The following is an 18,330-nucleotide window of genomic DNA, read 5'->3' as shown; positions in this document are numbered from 1 at the left end:
TGGCGAAGTCATCAACGCCACCGGATCCACAGAAGCCATCGGCATCGAAAGTCTCCTCGGCGACGCCAACGGACCAGCACCCTCTGCTGGACAGAAGAGCATGAATGGCGTTGACTTTTATGAAGCCGGAATGCCCAATCCAACAGCCAAGGGACCAGCCGGTGCACCGCCAGAGGCCATGGAGTTAAAGATATTAAACACATCATTCAAGAATGCCGGATCCGCTCCTGGACCAAGGAATGCTGGATACTCCTGCGGCATCAGCGCTTGATCAGCCACTTACAACTGCGCTGCAGGCGAGAAGCCAGGGCTCTGGGATGGCTCGACCACCTCAACACACAGATGGCGCCGGAGAAGCCTGAGGGCTCTCAGGCTGAGGAGTCACCGGACTGAGATCCCACGTCGGACACCGCCGAATAGATGGTGACCTCGACCGGGATCGGTCCCTCTCCGAACGGCGCCGGGAATCATGTCGACACCGTCTCTTATGCAATCTCGAGCACTTTCCTGAAGATGATCTCCGACGTCCATGCTTCTCTTTCTTTTTAGCCTTGGCCAAAAACAGCTTGGCCTCTCGCTCCTTGAGAGCCTTCGGGTTCATTTTTTGACACGAACCACACTCCTCCACGTTGTGCTCGGAGCTCAAACACCACAAGCAGCCATTATGCGGGTCTGTCACCGACATACGACCCCCGCACTCTCTACAAGGCTTGAACCCTAATTTACGAGGTGGAGACATTAACAAAGTAACACCTTCGAGAAACAGTAGCTTCCCAAGAGCCAGGAGAAAAACCATTATGCTTCGAAGGCACGGAAAAAAGGGAACTGACGTCAGCATGCCGGCGAGGTCCTCTTATTGCCACAATGACATCAGACGGAGTCCCATAGGAGTCGGGCAATAGTGACGTCCTCGTGCAGAGCTGGGAAAACATTTCCGTCGAATGCTGGCATATTGGGAGAATTCTTTAGGTGAGGAATCCACAGGTAGTTGTATCCATCAGAAACCTAAAATTTCAGAATAGTGCTCAGCCTGCTTGCAGCCCCCATGCGTTCCTTTAAAAACATGACACAAACATAGATGGCTTCCTTTCCTGTGTAATTACCGAGGTTTTATTGTGCCCTTATGCTTTTTTTTTTTTTTCACATTATTAAATCGCATTGAGGCCTCACGTGGAGCTGCTGTAGCCCAATAGGTAATGTGAGATCAACTTTTGTTGCCCTAACCCCTCACCCAGAAGTCCCCCTTCATACCTACATCTAATCTACGGTTGTCTTACTGGTTGTGAGCCACTGCCTTTAGCTCTTCCAAGTCTGCCATAGGGAGAACTCCACAAGCTCCTCAAGCTGCCGTAGAGATTCCTGCGATACACCAGAAATGCAGCCTAATTCAAATGCTAGATGGGACGCTGCAGTGATTTGCGTACTTTCATTGCAGGGAGCCCCAGTAGATCAGATATCTTTGCTCACTAATCGGTTTGGACAAAGTGCTAGTGAGTCGGCACTATGTTTTACCACAGCAAGCTTTGAACTAAGTCCTCAACCCTTCAAAGCCATCCAAAAGCCCCAACAATCAGAGAACCCATGCCAGACAGTAAGTCTTGTTTGGTGGACGACAGCAGAGATCTTGACCAGGGGAGCTTGAAGAAGAGGAGCCACCTGCCACAGAAGCATCCAAAAGCCTGTGAATAAGGTAAGTAAAATAATATCCAAGTAAATCTAAGATAAGCCTTATTGAAGTCCTTAAAGTTCTGCATTTAGCTCATTAATTCAGTTTATCTTTTTTACTTCAGAAAAACGTTTCGGTGTCTTCAGCTGGTAACATCAGGTGCAGCCTCTCACAAAATTAAACCTGCCACCATCTTCCTCAGTAGCAGCCTCAGTGGCCCACCACCCACTCTGTTTTACATTGTAAGCAAACATGTGGTATACGTGGGTGCATGACCTTCAACTGGACCAGGATCAAATATGCCTTTCCAAGTCCTCATTCCATCCAGTTTGTAAGGAATCCAAGTTGTTAGGCTTGGTTATCCTAATGGCCTTTTATGCTGGGGTAACAAATTGCTTATCCACACTCAAATGAAAAGGAACGTTGTCAGTGCATCAACCATCAGTTCCACCTTTCCCTTGTCCCATGTGAGCACGACTAATTTGGATAATGTTGCAAAGCCCAACAATTATCCCAATAGGCAGTGTTTATTTCCTCAAAAACCATAGGAGTGCCTGAACAGTAATGCGCACAGAGCAAATTTAACACAGCCCTAATGCAGAGAGATTTAAGCACAATTTGAGCGCTTGGGGAGAAGCTTTGACCCACCCATTGAGGAATCTCAGAAGCACAGCTGTAGCCCCCCCCCCCAACTCTTTGCTTCTAATACCAGTTCCAATTGTATTTTGGCGCCTTGAGCAGTATTAAGGGGGCTCTGATTTTATGCTATGTATTTAGGATATATTCCCAGATGTCAGTGGGGGCACGTTGTGTATATAAGCATACTCAGAATATAGTACACGGATAAACCATCCTGACACTCTGGAGCTGTGCCAGCAGGCAGTAGTACTCGAAGTCAGGAACCCCCAACCCTACTACATCCAAAGGGAGATACAATGTGTTAAATGCAACCCACCTACTGTTTGCTCCTCATACCAGTTCAGCCAGGCGTGTGGGTAATTCTTGGACATAGGGATGCTTAAGTTGCAGAGGTAGGCTTGCAAAGAAATAGAGCAGTCTAGGCTTCAACACAATGTTGGTGAGGGCTACCGAAAAGGGTTATTTGCGCCAAGACTCTATTGAGGATCTTGCTAGTTTATTGATCTACCCTAGATTGCCCTGAACTATATCTCGAGGGTCTCTACATAGTGTAAACCCTCAGGTATTTAAATGTACAAGATGCTATGGTAAATCATATCTCATCAGCTAAACCAAACCAATTGTGTTGCTCCTTCCTCAGTTAGTGGAAAAAGACTTGTCCATATTTATTTGAATATTAGGCTGCTCACAAAACGTGTCCAATTACTTTAGCAGCTCCAGAAGGCTCCTGTTACAGCTCACATCTATAGCAGAATGTAATTCACATACAACGAGATGACATGGGTATAAACATTGGCATGCAAGTTTAATAAAACTTCACCTCATTATACTAGACATGCCAAGAGCTCTACCACTAATGCAAAGAGCAGCAGGGAACAGGGGAACAGGAGAACAGGAGAACCACTGTTTTGCTCCACTGTCGCACCTCGCAGGCATCTGACACTACCCCTCCCATTTGGATCAGAGCTGTGGCCACTGTGTTAAGTAACTAGATACACTTAATGATCCCAAGGCCGAAGCGCATGTTCAAAAGGATAACCCACCAGAAATCCCCGTCCAAAGAGTCGAAAGCTCTCTATCAGAATCTATAGTGGTTACCAATGCTTTGCTCAGAGTGACAGGAATGCTGCTAAGGGTTGAAACAACCTATGAACATGCAGGACCATGCTTCTAACTGGGACGAATGCACTCTGATCCTGATGTATCATGCTTGCCAGGACTGGCAGCAACCTACTGTAAACACCTTTCCTAAAACAGTCCAGGTTTACTAATGAAAGGAAGCGATATGATATGCCATCAGGAGGGTTATGGTCGGTCTTCGGAAGTACTGCTATAACAGGCCACCCTGGTGTTACAGAGGGCAGCGGCTCTTCTATCGCAAAGGCCTCATGATCAGTACCAAGGAGATGCTGAGCCAGTTGCCCCTGGAATGTCCTTTAGAACTCCAAGACCCATGAGGCAATGACTTCCCCTCAGACAGCGGTGGCAAAACCAATTCAACCTTTTCTTGTGAGATCTAATCCTCTAAATCTTCCGCCTTACCATGGGTCAGCACATTATCTTCAACGTGCCACCTTGTACCGCACCATATATACTGCATACAGTTCTCAGTAATATGAGGCAAGGAGCCTTTTGATATCCGTTAGAGACTGAATTACCTTCCCATCACCTCGGTGAACAGCCAAAACTGTAGTGTCTGGGGTCATGGCCCAGACCAATCACAGAAACAAGCAACCTGAATCATCATATTCAGTATGTCTCAAGGCCAGGTATTCCCTGTAGTCGAAAAAGTAGAGCCACTCATGCAGCTCCTTTTCGGAATGTTGCTGCACTGCCAGCTGAAGCTGATAGAGTATGGGGCGCTTACCCAACCTGTTATCATTTTCAAGCTCTGAGCTGATAATGTAAGACCTTCTGCACCCCCAATGCACGTTTAAGGCATTTACCTGTTAGAAACACCTTAGAGGCACTGATGATGAGCTGGGTGATTTAACCTTCAGAATGTTGCTAAATGCTACATCATCAAGCATTGATGTCTGCAATTTCCATGTAGGTATTATTGTAGAGGTAGCCCCTCACTGTGAAGTCAGGAGTAACAGATTTGTTTTAGCTAACACTTCACCCTGAAGAAACTGATCATTTAAAATACTCTCATCTGCACCACATAATATTAGCCCAAGACATTGGCTGTATGGACTAACACACAACAAAGTTGCCATCCTGCCCCACTTTGCTCCTGGCAGTCTCCTGCATCTCAACACAATGGCACAGGGCCATCCACTTGGAGAACAAAGCTCTGGGTCTAACTAGGTGTTGCAGGTGATGTGTCAGCAGGGCGGCTTGGTGGACCGAGGGGTGGGCTTCAGCTGTGGTGGTGCAGATTTCCCAGAGTAAGAGCCTTGCACAGAACTGGTGCCCTGAAATGAAGTTCCGCCCCTGTTGTTGACGTCAGAGAGGCAGGTGGTGAAGCAGGCTCCCCCACCAAGTATTCCTGGGGCACTGTGTGTGCACTGTGTGGCCAGGCAGGATCCCAGACCCAAAGTACTATGCTGGGACTCCCCGATGGTGAGAGGCAAGCCTGCACCCCAAGCACAGTGCAACACCACCAGCACTCTTAGATCTGCATATGCCACCCCTTAAGCACGTCCATAGAGGGGTGGACAGGATCTATGCCACCTGTGCAGTGAGGGTGTGTTTAGCCCACTGCTAGTCTGCTGGTTATACTGGACTAGGGACAAAACTTCTCAACAATATTCTACTGCCCAAGCGCACTAGCCATCTACCTACAGTGACTGTGCATTTAAGTTTCATAGGCCTTTGTGCTAGGCTTCAACGCACATCCTTACACTCATCGAGAGACCGCCGAGGAGTACTCCTGGGGTGGACCTATTAGTAGTGCACCTTAGCAGCGGGACATAAAGACACTGGTGGTCTGCACCTGTGCTGATGCTGGTTAAGTCTGAACTTGAGCACATTGGTTAGGGTAGTCTTCTGTACCCCGTTGCCTCTGTGGTGGGCATCACGAGACATGTGATTTGAGAGCAGGAGACCCCCTCCTATCCTTGCATCAATTAGCATTCTCAGCGTGCCAGAGACTACGGCAAGCTCAAAACCTACATATAGGAACTAATAAGATCTATGTTGGGAGCTAATAACTTCTCCTGTCTGCTTGTGACATAGTGCGCACATTGTTCTCTCGTACAGAAGCCTCCGCCAGAGACTTCAACAAACCTAGTAACAACCCATTTGCTCAATTTCAGAGGCAATGACACAGTTCTCCAGCTAGCAAAGGAACAATACATCTGTCTTACAACAGCATTATAAAATTCTATCTATCTGGATTTCACTATGACAGTTCAGATAAGGTGGTTATATCTGCTACTTAAAAAGAAGCTGCAGCAGGGTGGAATAGCCTGTTATGTATATCCTATCTAACTAAAGTAATTACTGCAAGGTAAACAACACATCTTCTCCAACTCACAGCAGGCACCCTCCTGTTGAAAAAGAGATAGTACATTAAACCCTGGATGCCATGCACATGCCAAAACTTTTGCAGCCACTCACCAAAGTTACATTGAATGATATCAGTTATCCAGGTTGATATGTAAGTGTGCCCACAGCCCAAATGTTATTGCTCTTAAGTGTCAGTGAGTATAAACACTTCTGTGTACTACTCTATCAGAACGTTCATGGCAGAACACAGTCATTAAGGAGTAGGGGCCACACTCCTTTCAGTGTGCATATTCTGTAAACGCTGCAATTTTATTTTCCTTCAGACCGCCTTTGTCCGTTGGTAGAGGTATTTTCTCAGCACACATATCCATCACCAGAGGAACAGGCATATGTGTTTGGTTATGTTCATAATACTTTGCTAAGGAACTTTGTTTCTCACAAATGAGGCTATGTTGACTTCTGCTTTATGGGTTTCATGCTACACAGTGAGTGAACAGAGCAGCCATTTTAATACATGTGCTGGACACTCGTCAACACAAGTTTCCCAGCTACATGATGGCCACACTGAACCCTGGGTTGTTTGGTATCAAACAACTCAGAATGATAAATCCAAACTGGTACCAGTACTGGATTTATCCCTAAATGTACCCAGGGGTCTCCTTGAAGGTGCCCCCTACAAAAGCTAACTACCCTGGCATGGTTGTTGACTGGCTCTAGCCAGCCTGCCACCTCTAGACACCCAATCTACAAACCTTGGGGGAGCGGTCTATCTCTGTGGTTTGTAGAACAATGCCCTTCCTGGGTGGACGTGCTAACAAACCCTACCTCAGGAATGTGCACTAGCCGGGTGGCGAGCTTCAAAGGGCTGACCGCCTGTGAAACTCGACCCCCGGGTCTGCTGCTAGCAGCAGATGTTCAACCCCTTTGCAAACCCCAACTTTTAGTGGGAGCAAATGGGGGAGACTACACAAAGGTAGGGGGAGTGGCCCCACCTGGCATGCACCACCCCCTAAGGTGTTGCTCGCAAGGTGAACGCTCCATTTCATTTGACTTCATCTTAGATAGAAGGAAAATAGCCAATCAGGGATAGGGAAGTGACCCTTCCCACACAAAGTGGTCCCTGTAGTGGGTGTAGCCACACAAATGGTAGGTGTTGCATTGTACACTACCGGGTTCCCACTAAAGCACCCACTAAATTCAGTATTTAATCAGATTCAATGGACAAGAAGAACACCAGCACCAAGAAGATCCAAGGTACGAGAAGTGTGGACCTTCTGCAACAAAGAAAAGATTCCAAACCCTGTCTGCTGCACCTAGGACCTGACAATCACCGCTCAGGAGCTGCTGGAAACTCAAGCACCCCAGAGGACCTCCATGCTTCAAACATCGCCCAAGAACTCCCTCCAGAGTGGAGGTACCACTCTGCAACAAGAAGAAACCAAAAAAACAGTGAGGGTCACTTCAATGACCTGGAAGTCACAGGTGGACCCGATGACCAGGGCTCGAAAAATCATACAATTTTTACTAGACCTGCAGGTAGAGTAACTTAAATAATTTACTCGACCTAACTGTAATGTACTTGACCCATAAACGGGTCTCAAATTGTGTGACCCTGGGCAAATAGTTCAGTCTCACCTTTTTCTTAGTTCTCACATATGATTGCACCTTCAAATATGTGAGGTCAGCATTTCTGCCGTACAAAAAAACCCTCTTTTGTTTGATTAAGTAGACTAAATTTGCTGCATGCATCACAAGAATCTAGCCCACATACCCATGAGGTCTAGCCCACATAACCCAGGACTTTTTAGTTTACTAACAACATTGCCATCAGGGCAGCAGTGTTTCTCAGTTTGTATAAACACTCAATTTTAATAAATCTATTACTAAACCAGGATGTGGTAACATATTGTCATCTACACACAGTAGATTTCCAAGAAATATCACCTCTCCACCAACTTGCAGCTTTACTGATAAAACTATATAGTGTATTAACAATCTGTGAAAATTGGGTTTCAGAAAACATATCCTTTGCACATCAACATGTAAAGTATTGTGATTAGTTTTCATCCTATTAAAATATTTTTTCATCACACAGAAATATAAAAAAGGGCTTTCACGAATACTGAAATTTATTTTGAAATGTTCTCACAGCTGACTTAGTCATTTAAATGTTGTGTGTTAGGAAAAACCTGACACCATAGATCCATTTATTTTACATTCTAAGCAACAGGTCACAAAGATCCCTTGACAAAGTCCTGGAACTCTGCAGTCAGAAGGAAAATTAATTGTGACAAAAACTGACCTTTGGCCTCAGTCTGTGAGCACAGAGTAAGCGTGACATAAGAACAAGATTTAAAAGCATCTTTTATTGCGCCTCCACTTTTCAACTGAACAGAACACCTGTTCAGTGTCAACTTGCCAGAAGGGATGAGTAAGTATTAAAAATAGTTGACCTGATCTAATAAGACTCGCTAATGCGAGTGGTCGAGTGGATTTTTCGAGCCCTGCAGATGACGCATAGATGACTGAGGACAAACCCTGCAAGTGCGCCCTCCAGTAGTCATGCAGCACCAATACCCTGGTTATTGGTCAAATGACATCGGACACCAGGAAAACCAGCCCACCTGGGGCTGAAAAAAGGATCAGGAGGAAGCACCAGTCGAGGGACTTCAGGAACACCCTCAACCTCCCGCCCGAGTGCCACCCTTGAACCAGCTTACCTCCAGATCCAAAGGGCATCTTTGTGCACAGATCCTGGCTCAGAGATTCGCTCTGCGCCCAGTACCCTGCAATGAAGAACCTTCTGTGCCCTAAGGGTCCCTCACCCCTTACAACCTCAACCCTCCAAGGGGACCCCAAAGAACCACCTCTAAACTTACCTGCACAGACCTTTTCCAAGTGGTCTCCCACAGTGGCCCTGCACCAGCTCCAGGGACCTTTTGCTGCTGCTCCTGCCGGAACTGGGAGCCCCCTGAACTTCTCCAGCTGGCACAGTGTGCCCACTGCTGACCTCGACCAACCTGCAAAAGAAGAACTTGGTAAACAACTGTGTGATTTTATATGTATTTTTAAAGCGGACTTTCCATTGATTTCTATGGTGCGTAATTACGCACAATAAGACAATTTTTCTTAAACTTTAAAAATTCGTATCTCAAGAAGTACTTAACTAATTTTGATAATCTGGTCTTAAAAATTACATAAAAATTTGAAGTATTTTTAAAAATTGATCTTGAGTTATTCCTTTGCAAGATTGATACTGTGAGTACAACAAATGATTTGCACTTCTCCAAGTTTGGCGTAACTGCTCAAGCAAGCCACCTTAAAGATTAGAGCATTAGGTGATCTAGTTTTTACCCTATAAACTAACGTGTGCCTGAAACCCCTGCAGGGTGTGCCTAGCTTTGCACACTACATAGAGGGCCAGCCTCCTACTTGCTAAATCTGTCCTCTTTCTCACTTGGAATTTGAGAGGACTAAACACTCCTTGACACACTAGACTAGTGCTGATGTATCTTAACAAGCAAAACAACAGGGTTGTCCTACTACAAGGAATTCACCAGTTCACTGGACAGGTCAGCAACCAAATATTGAGCCTCCTCTTCCCTTTCTTGGATAGTGATCTTTGTCAAACGGGGGGGGTTTGACCACTTTGCACCACCTAACTTCAAGATAAGATGCTCAAGGCAGGTTTATAAACTGCAGGTCACCTTCTTCCGAAAATCCTTTACGTTAGTAAACACATATGGCCCAACATTGATGATCCTGCCTTTCATACAGAACTGTGGAGCAAAGTGTGTGCACTCTCCCCTCAGGTGCCTCTGTGAGGTGGAAGGCAATTTCAAAACAGTGTTAAACCATACAGAGGACAGACAAACATAATGGAAAAAGACAGGAGGATGCAATACTCAATGATATGCAAGTGGTGGATGACCTAATAGGTATGTGCAAACTAGGCACTCCTTGACAGGGACGGCACATTCTTGTCATCTGCAAACAACTGCTAGTCCACGCTGGACTACTGCCTGGCTTCCAAGGACCTTGGTGCAAGCACACTGGTTGTGCAACACTTAAAAACATTTTCTGCACAAGCCCAGGTCCTGCTGCGTCTGGAATTCCCTGACTTCTATCATCCTCTGTTCTCGTGGAGGCTACAGCCTGGTGCACTGTTTGATGCCATGTCGAGGATGGCCTTAGAAACCAAATCAGAGTAAATCAGCATTAGTAGTGGTCCAGTTGACAGCATACGCACAATGTGGGATGCCCTTATGGTGGTCTTGGGCTTGCATAGCTAAAAAGAATGGAATCCCCAACACATTCAGAGCACACGAGAGACTAGAGAAATACATCTGTGAAGTAGAGGTTAACAAACCCTCAATCCTGCACTTTTAGCTGAGACTCAACAAAAATCTGGCATTTAGGTAGGGGAGCAATGCACACACTTTTGGAGAAGCAGACAGACCAGGCAATAACCAAGGGACATGCTCAAAAACCCATTACCCACCACAACATAACCTCAGTAACACTGGAAGATGCCCATTCCTGTCATGAATCAGACTACTCTCCAGCCATTTACTGCCTTCTACACAGACTTGGATATGATTAAGCCCCACACTGTAGAATGGCAAGCAATGAAGCATGTGGCATGGACAGGACTGCCAGGCAAATTCTATAAAGAGAATACTTCTTTCGCTCCGCACTTGTTGAAGCTTTGAGGAAGCTTGTGAGAAAGGCATCCTCTTTCCATCAATGAGAGACCCTACTTGTCACTGACAAACCAGCGCACCTCTGGGAGTACCACAGTCCACTGCCACTCATTAATACAGATACAAAAACACTTGCTAATACAGTGGCCAGTAGACTGATGCCACTAGTCCCTGGCCGGGTGTTACCTGATCAATTAGGCTTTATCATATAAACAGGTGACTTCCTAACACCCTAGGACTTAAGAAGGCTTGGCCCATTGTCCAAGCATGGCCCTTTCAGACTCCGCTCCTGCGCTTCAAAGCCCTGCCTCGCTCATCTCCTTCCTGGTGCGGTCTCCTTCTCGGACTCACCCAGGTTTATCTGTTTGCCGTTTCACTGTTGGTCTATGCCACTGTTTGTTTCTGTTTGCTCTGCCAATGACTATGGCTACTTAATTTTCCATCCTGCACCACTACCTGTTTTTGCCACTATTCATCTAACATCTTCTGTTATGCCATTTCATTTCTGTCTGTTTTTGTGTCTTTCTCTCTGCCTACCGCTGCTCACCTCTTTTCTGATATTTACATTTACCTTATCAATCAGGGATTTGAAAAGCGCACTAATCACCCATGAGGGTCTCAAGGCCTGAGGAGGGAGAAAGTGGGAGGGGGGTGTTGCCACTGCCCGAACAGCCGGGTCATGAAAAGTTTCCTGAAGGTAAGGAGGTCTTTGGTCTGGCTCAGGTTGGTGGGAAGTGATTTCACATTTTGGTGGCGAGGTGCGAGAATGATCTACCGCCGGTTGTAGTTCTGCGGAAGTGTGGGACAGTTGTGAGGGTGAGATCGGTGGAGCGGAGATGCCAGGTCGGGTTGTAGAAGGAGAGTCGTCTGTTGAGGTATTTTGGTCCAGTGTTGTGCAGTGCTTTGTGAGCATGGGTGAGGAGTTTGAAGGTGATTCTCTTGTTGACTGGGAGCTAGTGCAGGTTTTTCAGGTGGTCTGTGATGTGGCAGTGCCGGGGGATGTCCAGGATGAGGCGTGCGGAGGCCTTCTGAATGCGTTGCAGCCTCTTCTGGGGGTTGGCCGTGGTTCCTGCATAGAGGGCATTGTCGTAGTCCAGTTTGCTGTTTACGAGGGCGTGAGTGACTGTTCTTTTGGTTTTGGTGGATATCCATTTGTAGATCTTTAGGAGCATGCAGAGGGTGTTAAAGCAGGAGGAGGAGATGGTGTTGACTTGCTGGGTCATGGATAGTGAGGGGTCCAAGATGAATCCTAGGTTGCGTGCCTGGTCAGTGGGAGTCGGAGCGGTTCCGAGAGTGGCAGGCCACCAGGAATCATCCCATGTGGAGGGGGTGGAGCCAAAGATGAGGAATTCCGTCTTGTCGGAATTTAGTTTGAGGCAGCTGCTCTTCATCCATTCGGCGATGGCCTTCATTACTTCGTGGAGGTAGGTCTTGGCAGAGTCCTTGGTGAGGGAGAGGATCAGCTGGGTGTCGTCGGCGTATGAGATGATGTTGAAGTTGTGGGATCGGGCGATGTTAGCGAGCGGGGCCATGTAGACGTTGAAGAGGGTCGGGCTGAGGGACGAACCCTGGGGTACACCGCAATGGGGGGGAGGCGGACACTCTGGGTTCTGCCAGTGAGAAATGAGGTGACCCAGTCCTGGGCTCTGTCGTGGATTCCAGCATTGCTGAGGCGTGACCGCAGGACGTGGTGGCAGACTGTCAAACACGACGGAGAGGTCCAGGAGGATGAGGGCCGCAGTTTTGCCGCTGTTCAGTATGGTTCTGATGTCGTAGGTGGCAGCGTTGAGGGCTGTTTCGGTGCTGTGGTTGCTGCGGATTCTGGATTGGGAAGGGTCCAGGGTGCAGTTCTCCTCTAGGAAGCGGGTTACTTGTCTGTTGACGGCCTTCTCGGTGACTTTTGCCGGGAAGGGGAGCGGGGAGATAGGCCGGACGTTCTTGAGGTCCTTTGGGTCCACCTTGGGTATTTTGAGGAGGGCGTTGATCTCGGTGTGTTTCCAGCTCTCCAGGAAGGTGGCGGACTCTAAGGAGCTGTTGATGATCTTCCGTAGTTGGGGTGCGATGACGGAGCTTGCTTTGTTGAGGATGTGGTGAGGGCAGGGGGTCAGATGGAGAGCCGGAGTGGATGGTGTTGTCGTCATTGATGGGGGTCCAGGAGAGCAGGAGGTTGGTCGGAGGTGAATCTGTGGTATTGGTGGTTGCCGGGGGGTCTGGGTGCTGAAGCTTTCGTGTATGTCTGCAATATTGCGGTGGAAATAGGAGGCTAGGGAGTCGCAGAGGTCTTGGGATGGCGGGATGGCGTTAGCGTTGGGATTGGAGAGTTCCTTCACAACGTTGAAGAACTCCTTTTGGCTGTGTGCATTGTTGTTGATTCAGTCTTTGAAGGCAGTTCTTTTGGCAGCTCGGATGAGTTGGTAGTGTCTGCGGATGTCGTTTTTGAAGGCTGTGTGTTTGTCCAGAGTCTGATCTTGGCGCCTCTTTCTTTCGAGTCTTTGGCATCTTTACTTAGATTCATGGAGGTCGGCAGTAAACCAGAAGGCCTTTCTGTCGGTGCGTCTATTGGAGGGATTTTTGACTGGGGCGAGAGTATTGGCACAGGTGTTGACCCATTGTCTGAAGTTGCGGGCAGCTGCATCAATGTCGGTGGTGTCGATGGGTGGGTTCTGTGAGAGGGTCGTGATAAGTTGGTCTTTGGTGACCTTGTCCCAACTGAGGTGGGGGAATCAGTTGTGCGTGGTGGTGTGGTGTGGGTTTTTTAAAGGAGAAATGGATGCAGCGGTGGCCTGTCCAGTGGAGTTCGGTGGTGTGGCTGAAAGACGTGATTCCTGGCAGAGAAAATAGGGTTGAGTGTGTGTCCTGCGGAGTGGGTTGGTGTTGTGACGAGCTGTCTGAGGCTGAGGTTGGAGAGGCTGTCGAGCAGGGTGGCGGTGTAGTTGTCGCTGGTGTTCTCGAGGTGGAAGTTTAAGTCTCCGAGGAGTATGTAGTTGGTGGATGCGAGAGCGTGCGTGCTGATATCGGTAATGGAGTCCCTAATTTGCTGTCGTGGGCCGGTGGCCCTGTAGACAAGGGTCCCTCAGAGGGTGGTGTTTGGGTCAGTGTGGATTTGGAAGTGCAGGAGTTTGGCGATGCTGATGGTGCCTTCAGTGTGGTCGTGATCCTGAGGGTGTTCTTGTGAATGATGGTGATGCCTCCTCCTGGTTTGTTGGTGCAGTCCCTGCGGGTGATCTTGTAGCCGTCCGGGATGGCTATGGCAATGTTAGGTGCTGAGGAGGGGTTAATCCAGGACTCAGTCAGGAAGGTGACATCGGGGAGGCTGAGTCGAGTAAATTCCACAGCTCTACTACATGCTTGTGGACGGAGTGGGTGTTGAGGAGGATACATCTGAGATGGTTGTGTCCTGCCTTGGTGGGTGGGTCGTTGGCGTAGAGGCTGGTGAAGGTGCAGTTCCGGTAGGAGAAGGATCCGCAGATGGTCTGCGGGGAGGCTTGAAGGCTTGAAGGCAGGCGGGAGAGCGGCCGGTGTTGAGGGCATGGAGGGTGGTGGCATTGTAGTGAAGACGTGCGTGGCGGTGGTGGGGGGGGTGGTGAACGGGAGCCAGGGGTCCTGACGCTGGGCGCGGTCCAGGCGCAGACAGGTGCAGACTGGCTTGTCTTTGGCGCACCAACGGCACGGCCATCATTAAGTAGGGAGGTGGGGGAGAGGAGAGGACAGCTGGGAGGTGGACTAAAAACTGCACGAAAAGGGGGCAGAGCCTACAAAAGGGGGCAGAGCCTACAAAAGGGGGCGGGGCAGCAGTGACAGGGGAGAGAGGAAGAGAGAGAGAGAGAGAGCGGAGTGAGAGAGAAACTAGGAAAAGGAGCACAAGGGGACAGTAGTGGAGCAGAGAGCAAAAGCAGAGCAGAGAAAAGGAGGAGAGAGGCAGAAGGTAGCCTAGTAGGAGAGCAGAGCTCTCCCACTAGACACCAGGGATGAGGCGCAGGCAGAAGCATGCAGGTGGAGGAGGGCCTCGAACTCCTGACAGGGGTCCTCCTCCACATGCTCCTCCTGTTCCTCACCTGTTTCCTACTCTCCCACCTCTCCCGCCACTTCCATCACCCCCTAGTGTTCCTTCCACCTCCCAAGATCTAACTAAAAGGCAGCTGCAGCATGGGCCAGCCAATACGCAGGTGACTGTCCTGAGCCCCTAGGACTTACCTGGCCTTGGTCCTCTATCCAAGCAAGGTCCTCAGACCCAGGACCTGCACCTCGAGGCCCTGTCTTGCTTCTCCTCTTCCTGCCTCTATCGCTGTCTCTCAGAGCTGAACTGTCACCTCGAAGACTGCACAGACCCAAACTCAATAGCCTTCCAGGAAAAAAAACAGGCACCTCTGTCTCACCCAGGACAGACCATGCTCTCGTTAACACCAGCATCACCATCCCCAGCCACAGAAAACCAACAACCCCGAACCTCCTTGCTACTTCTGGAACAACATCCTTGAGATGGCCTTGACTTCCACGCTCTCCAAACACTTACCTGAACTCCCCAATAACCAGACAACCAACATCAGAAGACATCAAGAACTTAAACGACTGAATCATTACGTGCACCGACTCCCGGGCCCCTGCCAAGCATTGCAAAAAAAAAAAAAGAAAACACAAGAACACAACCTCAAGCCAGTTGGTAAAGAAGGACGCAGGCTGACAAAACAACATTGCAATCAATAAGAGCTCAATAGAAGAAAGAGCCAAGACTCTGCAGACAAAAACGTATTCAGCTCTGCCTTGAAACACTACCACTGGCAAATCCAGAAGACCAAACACACAGCTCTTGCAGACCACATTAGCACCAGCAACCCAAAAGTATTTGCCATCACCCAATAGTTCACCGCGCCTGCAGCCACCTTCAACATCACCTCCACTCAAGAACTCTGCAACAATCTGACTTCTTTCGATAACATCACATGCATATACAGTAACTTCTACCAGCAACTGGACCCCTATGACATCAAAACAAGTCTTGCCATCTCAAGCAAACGATGGACCCTAAACTTGTGGGCTGAAATCACCATAGACTAAACCACCACCCCCATGAAGACTATCCACTCTGGAGCCCTGCAATATTGCTATACCCCTGACCCCACCAGGCTTCAACAAGGAACTAACCCCAATCAGCAAAGCCCTCAGCCAGATGAACGAGTTACTTACCTTCGGTAACGACTTTTCTGGTGGATACATTAGCTACCTGTGGATTCCTCACCTAATGAATACTCCCATGGCGCCAGCATTCGACGGAAATCTTCTTACTAGTCTCTGCACGTCGACGAGGACGTCACTCTAGCCCACGCGACGCCGTCTGACGTCATACAGGCAATAAGAGGTCCTCGCCGACGTGCCGATGACAGTACCAACATTTTTTACGTGCATGAGAATAATAATAACCCAATGTAATGAAAGAGCAAAGCAACATCTCTTAATATTGTAAATCACACAACATTGCAATAAAATAGCTGTAGATTTAATATAACCTTCTTTTTTTTTTTTTTTTTTTACAAATAAATATATTTATACATACGAATCATGTATATACACAATATATATAGATTTATATATAAATATACACATATATACAAATATCATATATGCAAAATGTATTGCAACTTTGAAGACCAAAAGGAGCACACTCAAGGATTGCTTGGAGAGACCAAAAAGGCAACGGGGAGGCGGGTGTTACCGTGAGGAATCCACAGGTAGCTAATGTATCCACCAGAAAAGTCGTTACCGAAGGTAAGTAACTCGTTCTTCTGATGGATACAACTACCTGTGGATTCCTCACCTAATGAATAGAGTCCCAAAGCAGTACCACGCCCGGCGGTGGGTGCCTAAATGGTCAAACCAAGAAATCCTGCAGCACTGACCGCGCAAAATGACCGTCCCTTCTGACCTCAGAGTCCAAACAGTAATGTTTCACAAAAGTGTGAAGGGACGACCAAGTTGCGGCCTTGCAGATGTCGACCACAGGAACACCCCTGGCCAAGGCCGAAGAGGCCGACTTAGCTCTGTGGAGTGAGCTCTAATGCCCTCAGGCGGATCCTTCTTTGCCAAAGAGTAACAGATTTTAATGCAAAGAACAACCCACCTGGAGAGTGTTCTCTTGTGGACTGCCTTTCCTCTCCTCTTGCCCACGTATCCGACAAACAGCTGATCCTCCAGCCTGATATCCTTCATTCTGTCGATATAGAAACTCAACGCCCTTTTTGGGTCCAGGCGATGTAGTCTTTCTTCCTCCTTTGAAGGATGAGGCGGAGGATAAAACGTGGACAAAGTGATTGTCTGAGCCAAATGGAAGGGTGAAACAACCTTCGGAAGGAAAGCAGCCTTGGTCCTCAACACCACCTTATCCCCATAAAACGTTATATAAGGGGGTTTAACCGATAAGGCCTGCAACTCACTCACTCTCCTTGCAGATGTTATAGCTACCAGGAATACTGTTTTATTAACCAAATACCTTAAGGGGCAAGAATGCATAGGCTCAAAAGGGGACCCCATAAGGAAAGTCAGGACCAAGGACAAATCCCATTGAGGCATAACGAATGGTTTTGGAGGATATTGATTCAGAAGACCTTTCAAGAATCTGAGAACAATAGGGGATTTAAATAACGATGGTTGGTCTGGAAGACAAATGAAGGCTGACAAGGCCGACAAATAACCCTTAATGGTAGCCACTGCACAACCTTTCTGCGCTAGAGACAGTGCAAAAGACAAAACATGTGACAGATGAGCATGTAAGGGATCAATCTGTCTCTCTCCACACCACATAACAAATTTAGACCACCTATTAGCGTAGATAGATTTAGTGGAGTGTCGCCTGGCCGCTAAGATAACATCCACTACATCAGGCGGGAGAGAGAAGGAACTCAGGTTGCCCCGTTCAATCTCCAAGCATGTAGGTGCAGACTCTGGAGGTTGGGGTGTAAAACCTGCCCCTGCGACTGCGAGAGGAGGTCTGCCCTGAGAGGGAGACGGAGCGGAGGGCACAGTGAGAGTTGGAGAAGGTCGGAGTACCATACCCTCCTTGGCCAATCCGGAGCTATTAAGATGACTTGGGCCCGGTCTTGGCGAATTTTCCTCAACACTCGAGGAATCAAGGGTATGGGGGGGAAACGCGTAAAGCAACTGGTCGCACCAGGTTATCTGAAACGCGTCCCCCAACGCTCCCTGCATCGGATACTGGAGGCTGCAGAATAACGGGCAATGCGCGTTCTCCCGAGTGGCAAACTGATCTATCCGAGGAAACCCCCACATCTGGAAGATTAAACAGACTTGATCTGGATGGAGACGCCACTCGTGGTCTGCCGAGAATTGGCGACTGAGACTGTCCGCACGTACATTCAAGACCCCGGCCAGATGATTTGCCACCAAGCAAATCTGATGGTCCTTTGCCCAGGACCATAGCCGAAGAGCTTCTCTGCAGAGAAGGTACGACCCTACTCCTCCCTGTTTGTTTATGTACCACATCGTGGTAGTATTGTCCGTCAGGACCTGTACCGACTGACCACGAAGGGATGGGAGGAAGGCCTTGAGAGCCAGACGTACAGCCCGTAACTCCAACAGATTGATATGAAACACCTGTTCCTCTGGAGACCAAAGCCCTTTGATCTCCAGATCCCCCAGATGAGCTCCCCATCCTAGGGTGGAAGCATCCGTTATGACCGTGGCCACTGGTGGCGACTGCGCGAACGGCTTTCCCTGTGAAAGATTGTTGCCCGCAATCCACCACTTCAATTCCACAGCAGCATCTCTGGAGATCTTGACAGTACCTTCTAAATCTCCCTTGTGTTGAGACCACTGCCTTCGGAGGCACCACTGAAGAGCCCTCATGTGCCAGCGAGC

General features: G+C 48.4%; 1 protein-coding gene across 2 annotated transcripts in view; it reads right to left on the bottom strand.

Annotated features, from left to right (window-relative positions):
- Window positions 1-18,330, bottom strand: part of ERCC3 (ERCC excision repair 3, TFIIH core complex helicase subunit) — a 733,178-nt gene that overhangs the window by 683,541 nt on the left and 31,307 nt on the right. The window contains exon 3 of one of the 2 annotated variants that reach the window (XM_069236742.1): window positions 8,638-8,778. The exons of the other annotated variant lie outside the window; for it this stretch is intronic. Coding sequence (XP_069092843.1) covers window positions 8,638-8,778 — 141 coding nt within the window. The remainder of the gene's footprint in view (window positions 1-8,637; window positions 8,779-18,330) is intronic. 2 annotated transcript variants of the gene reach the window in all.

This window comes from Pleurodeles waltl, chromosome 1_2, assembly GCF_031143425.1.
Source record: "Pleurodeles waltl isolate 20211129_DDA chromosome 1_2, aPleWal1.hap1.20221129, whole genome shotgun sequence".
Taxonomy (NCBI): Eukaryota; Metazoa; Chordata; class Amphibia; order Caudata; family Salamandridae; genus Pleurodeles; species Pleurodeles waltl.
This window is presented reverse-complemented; position numbering and strand designations above follow the sequence as displayed.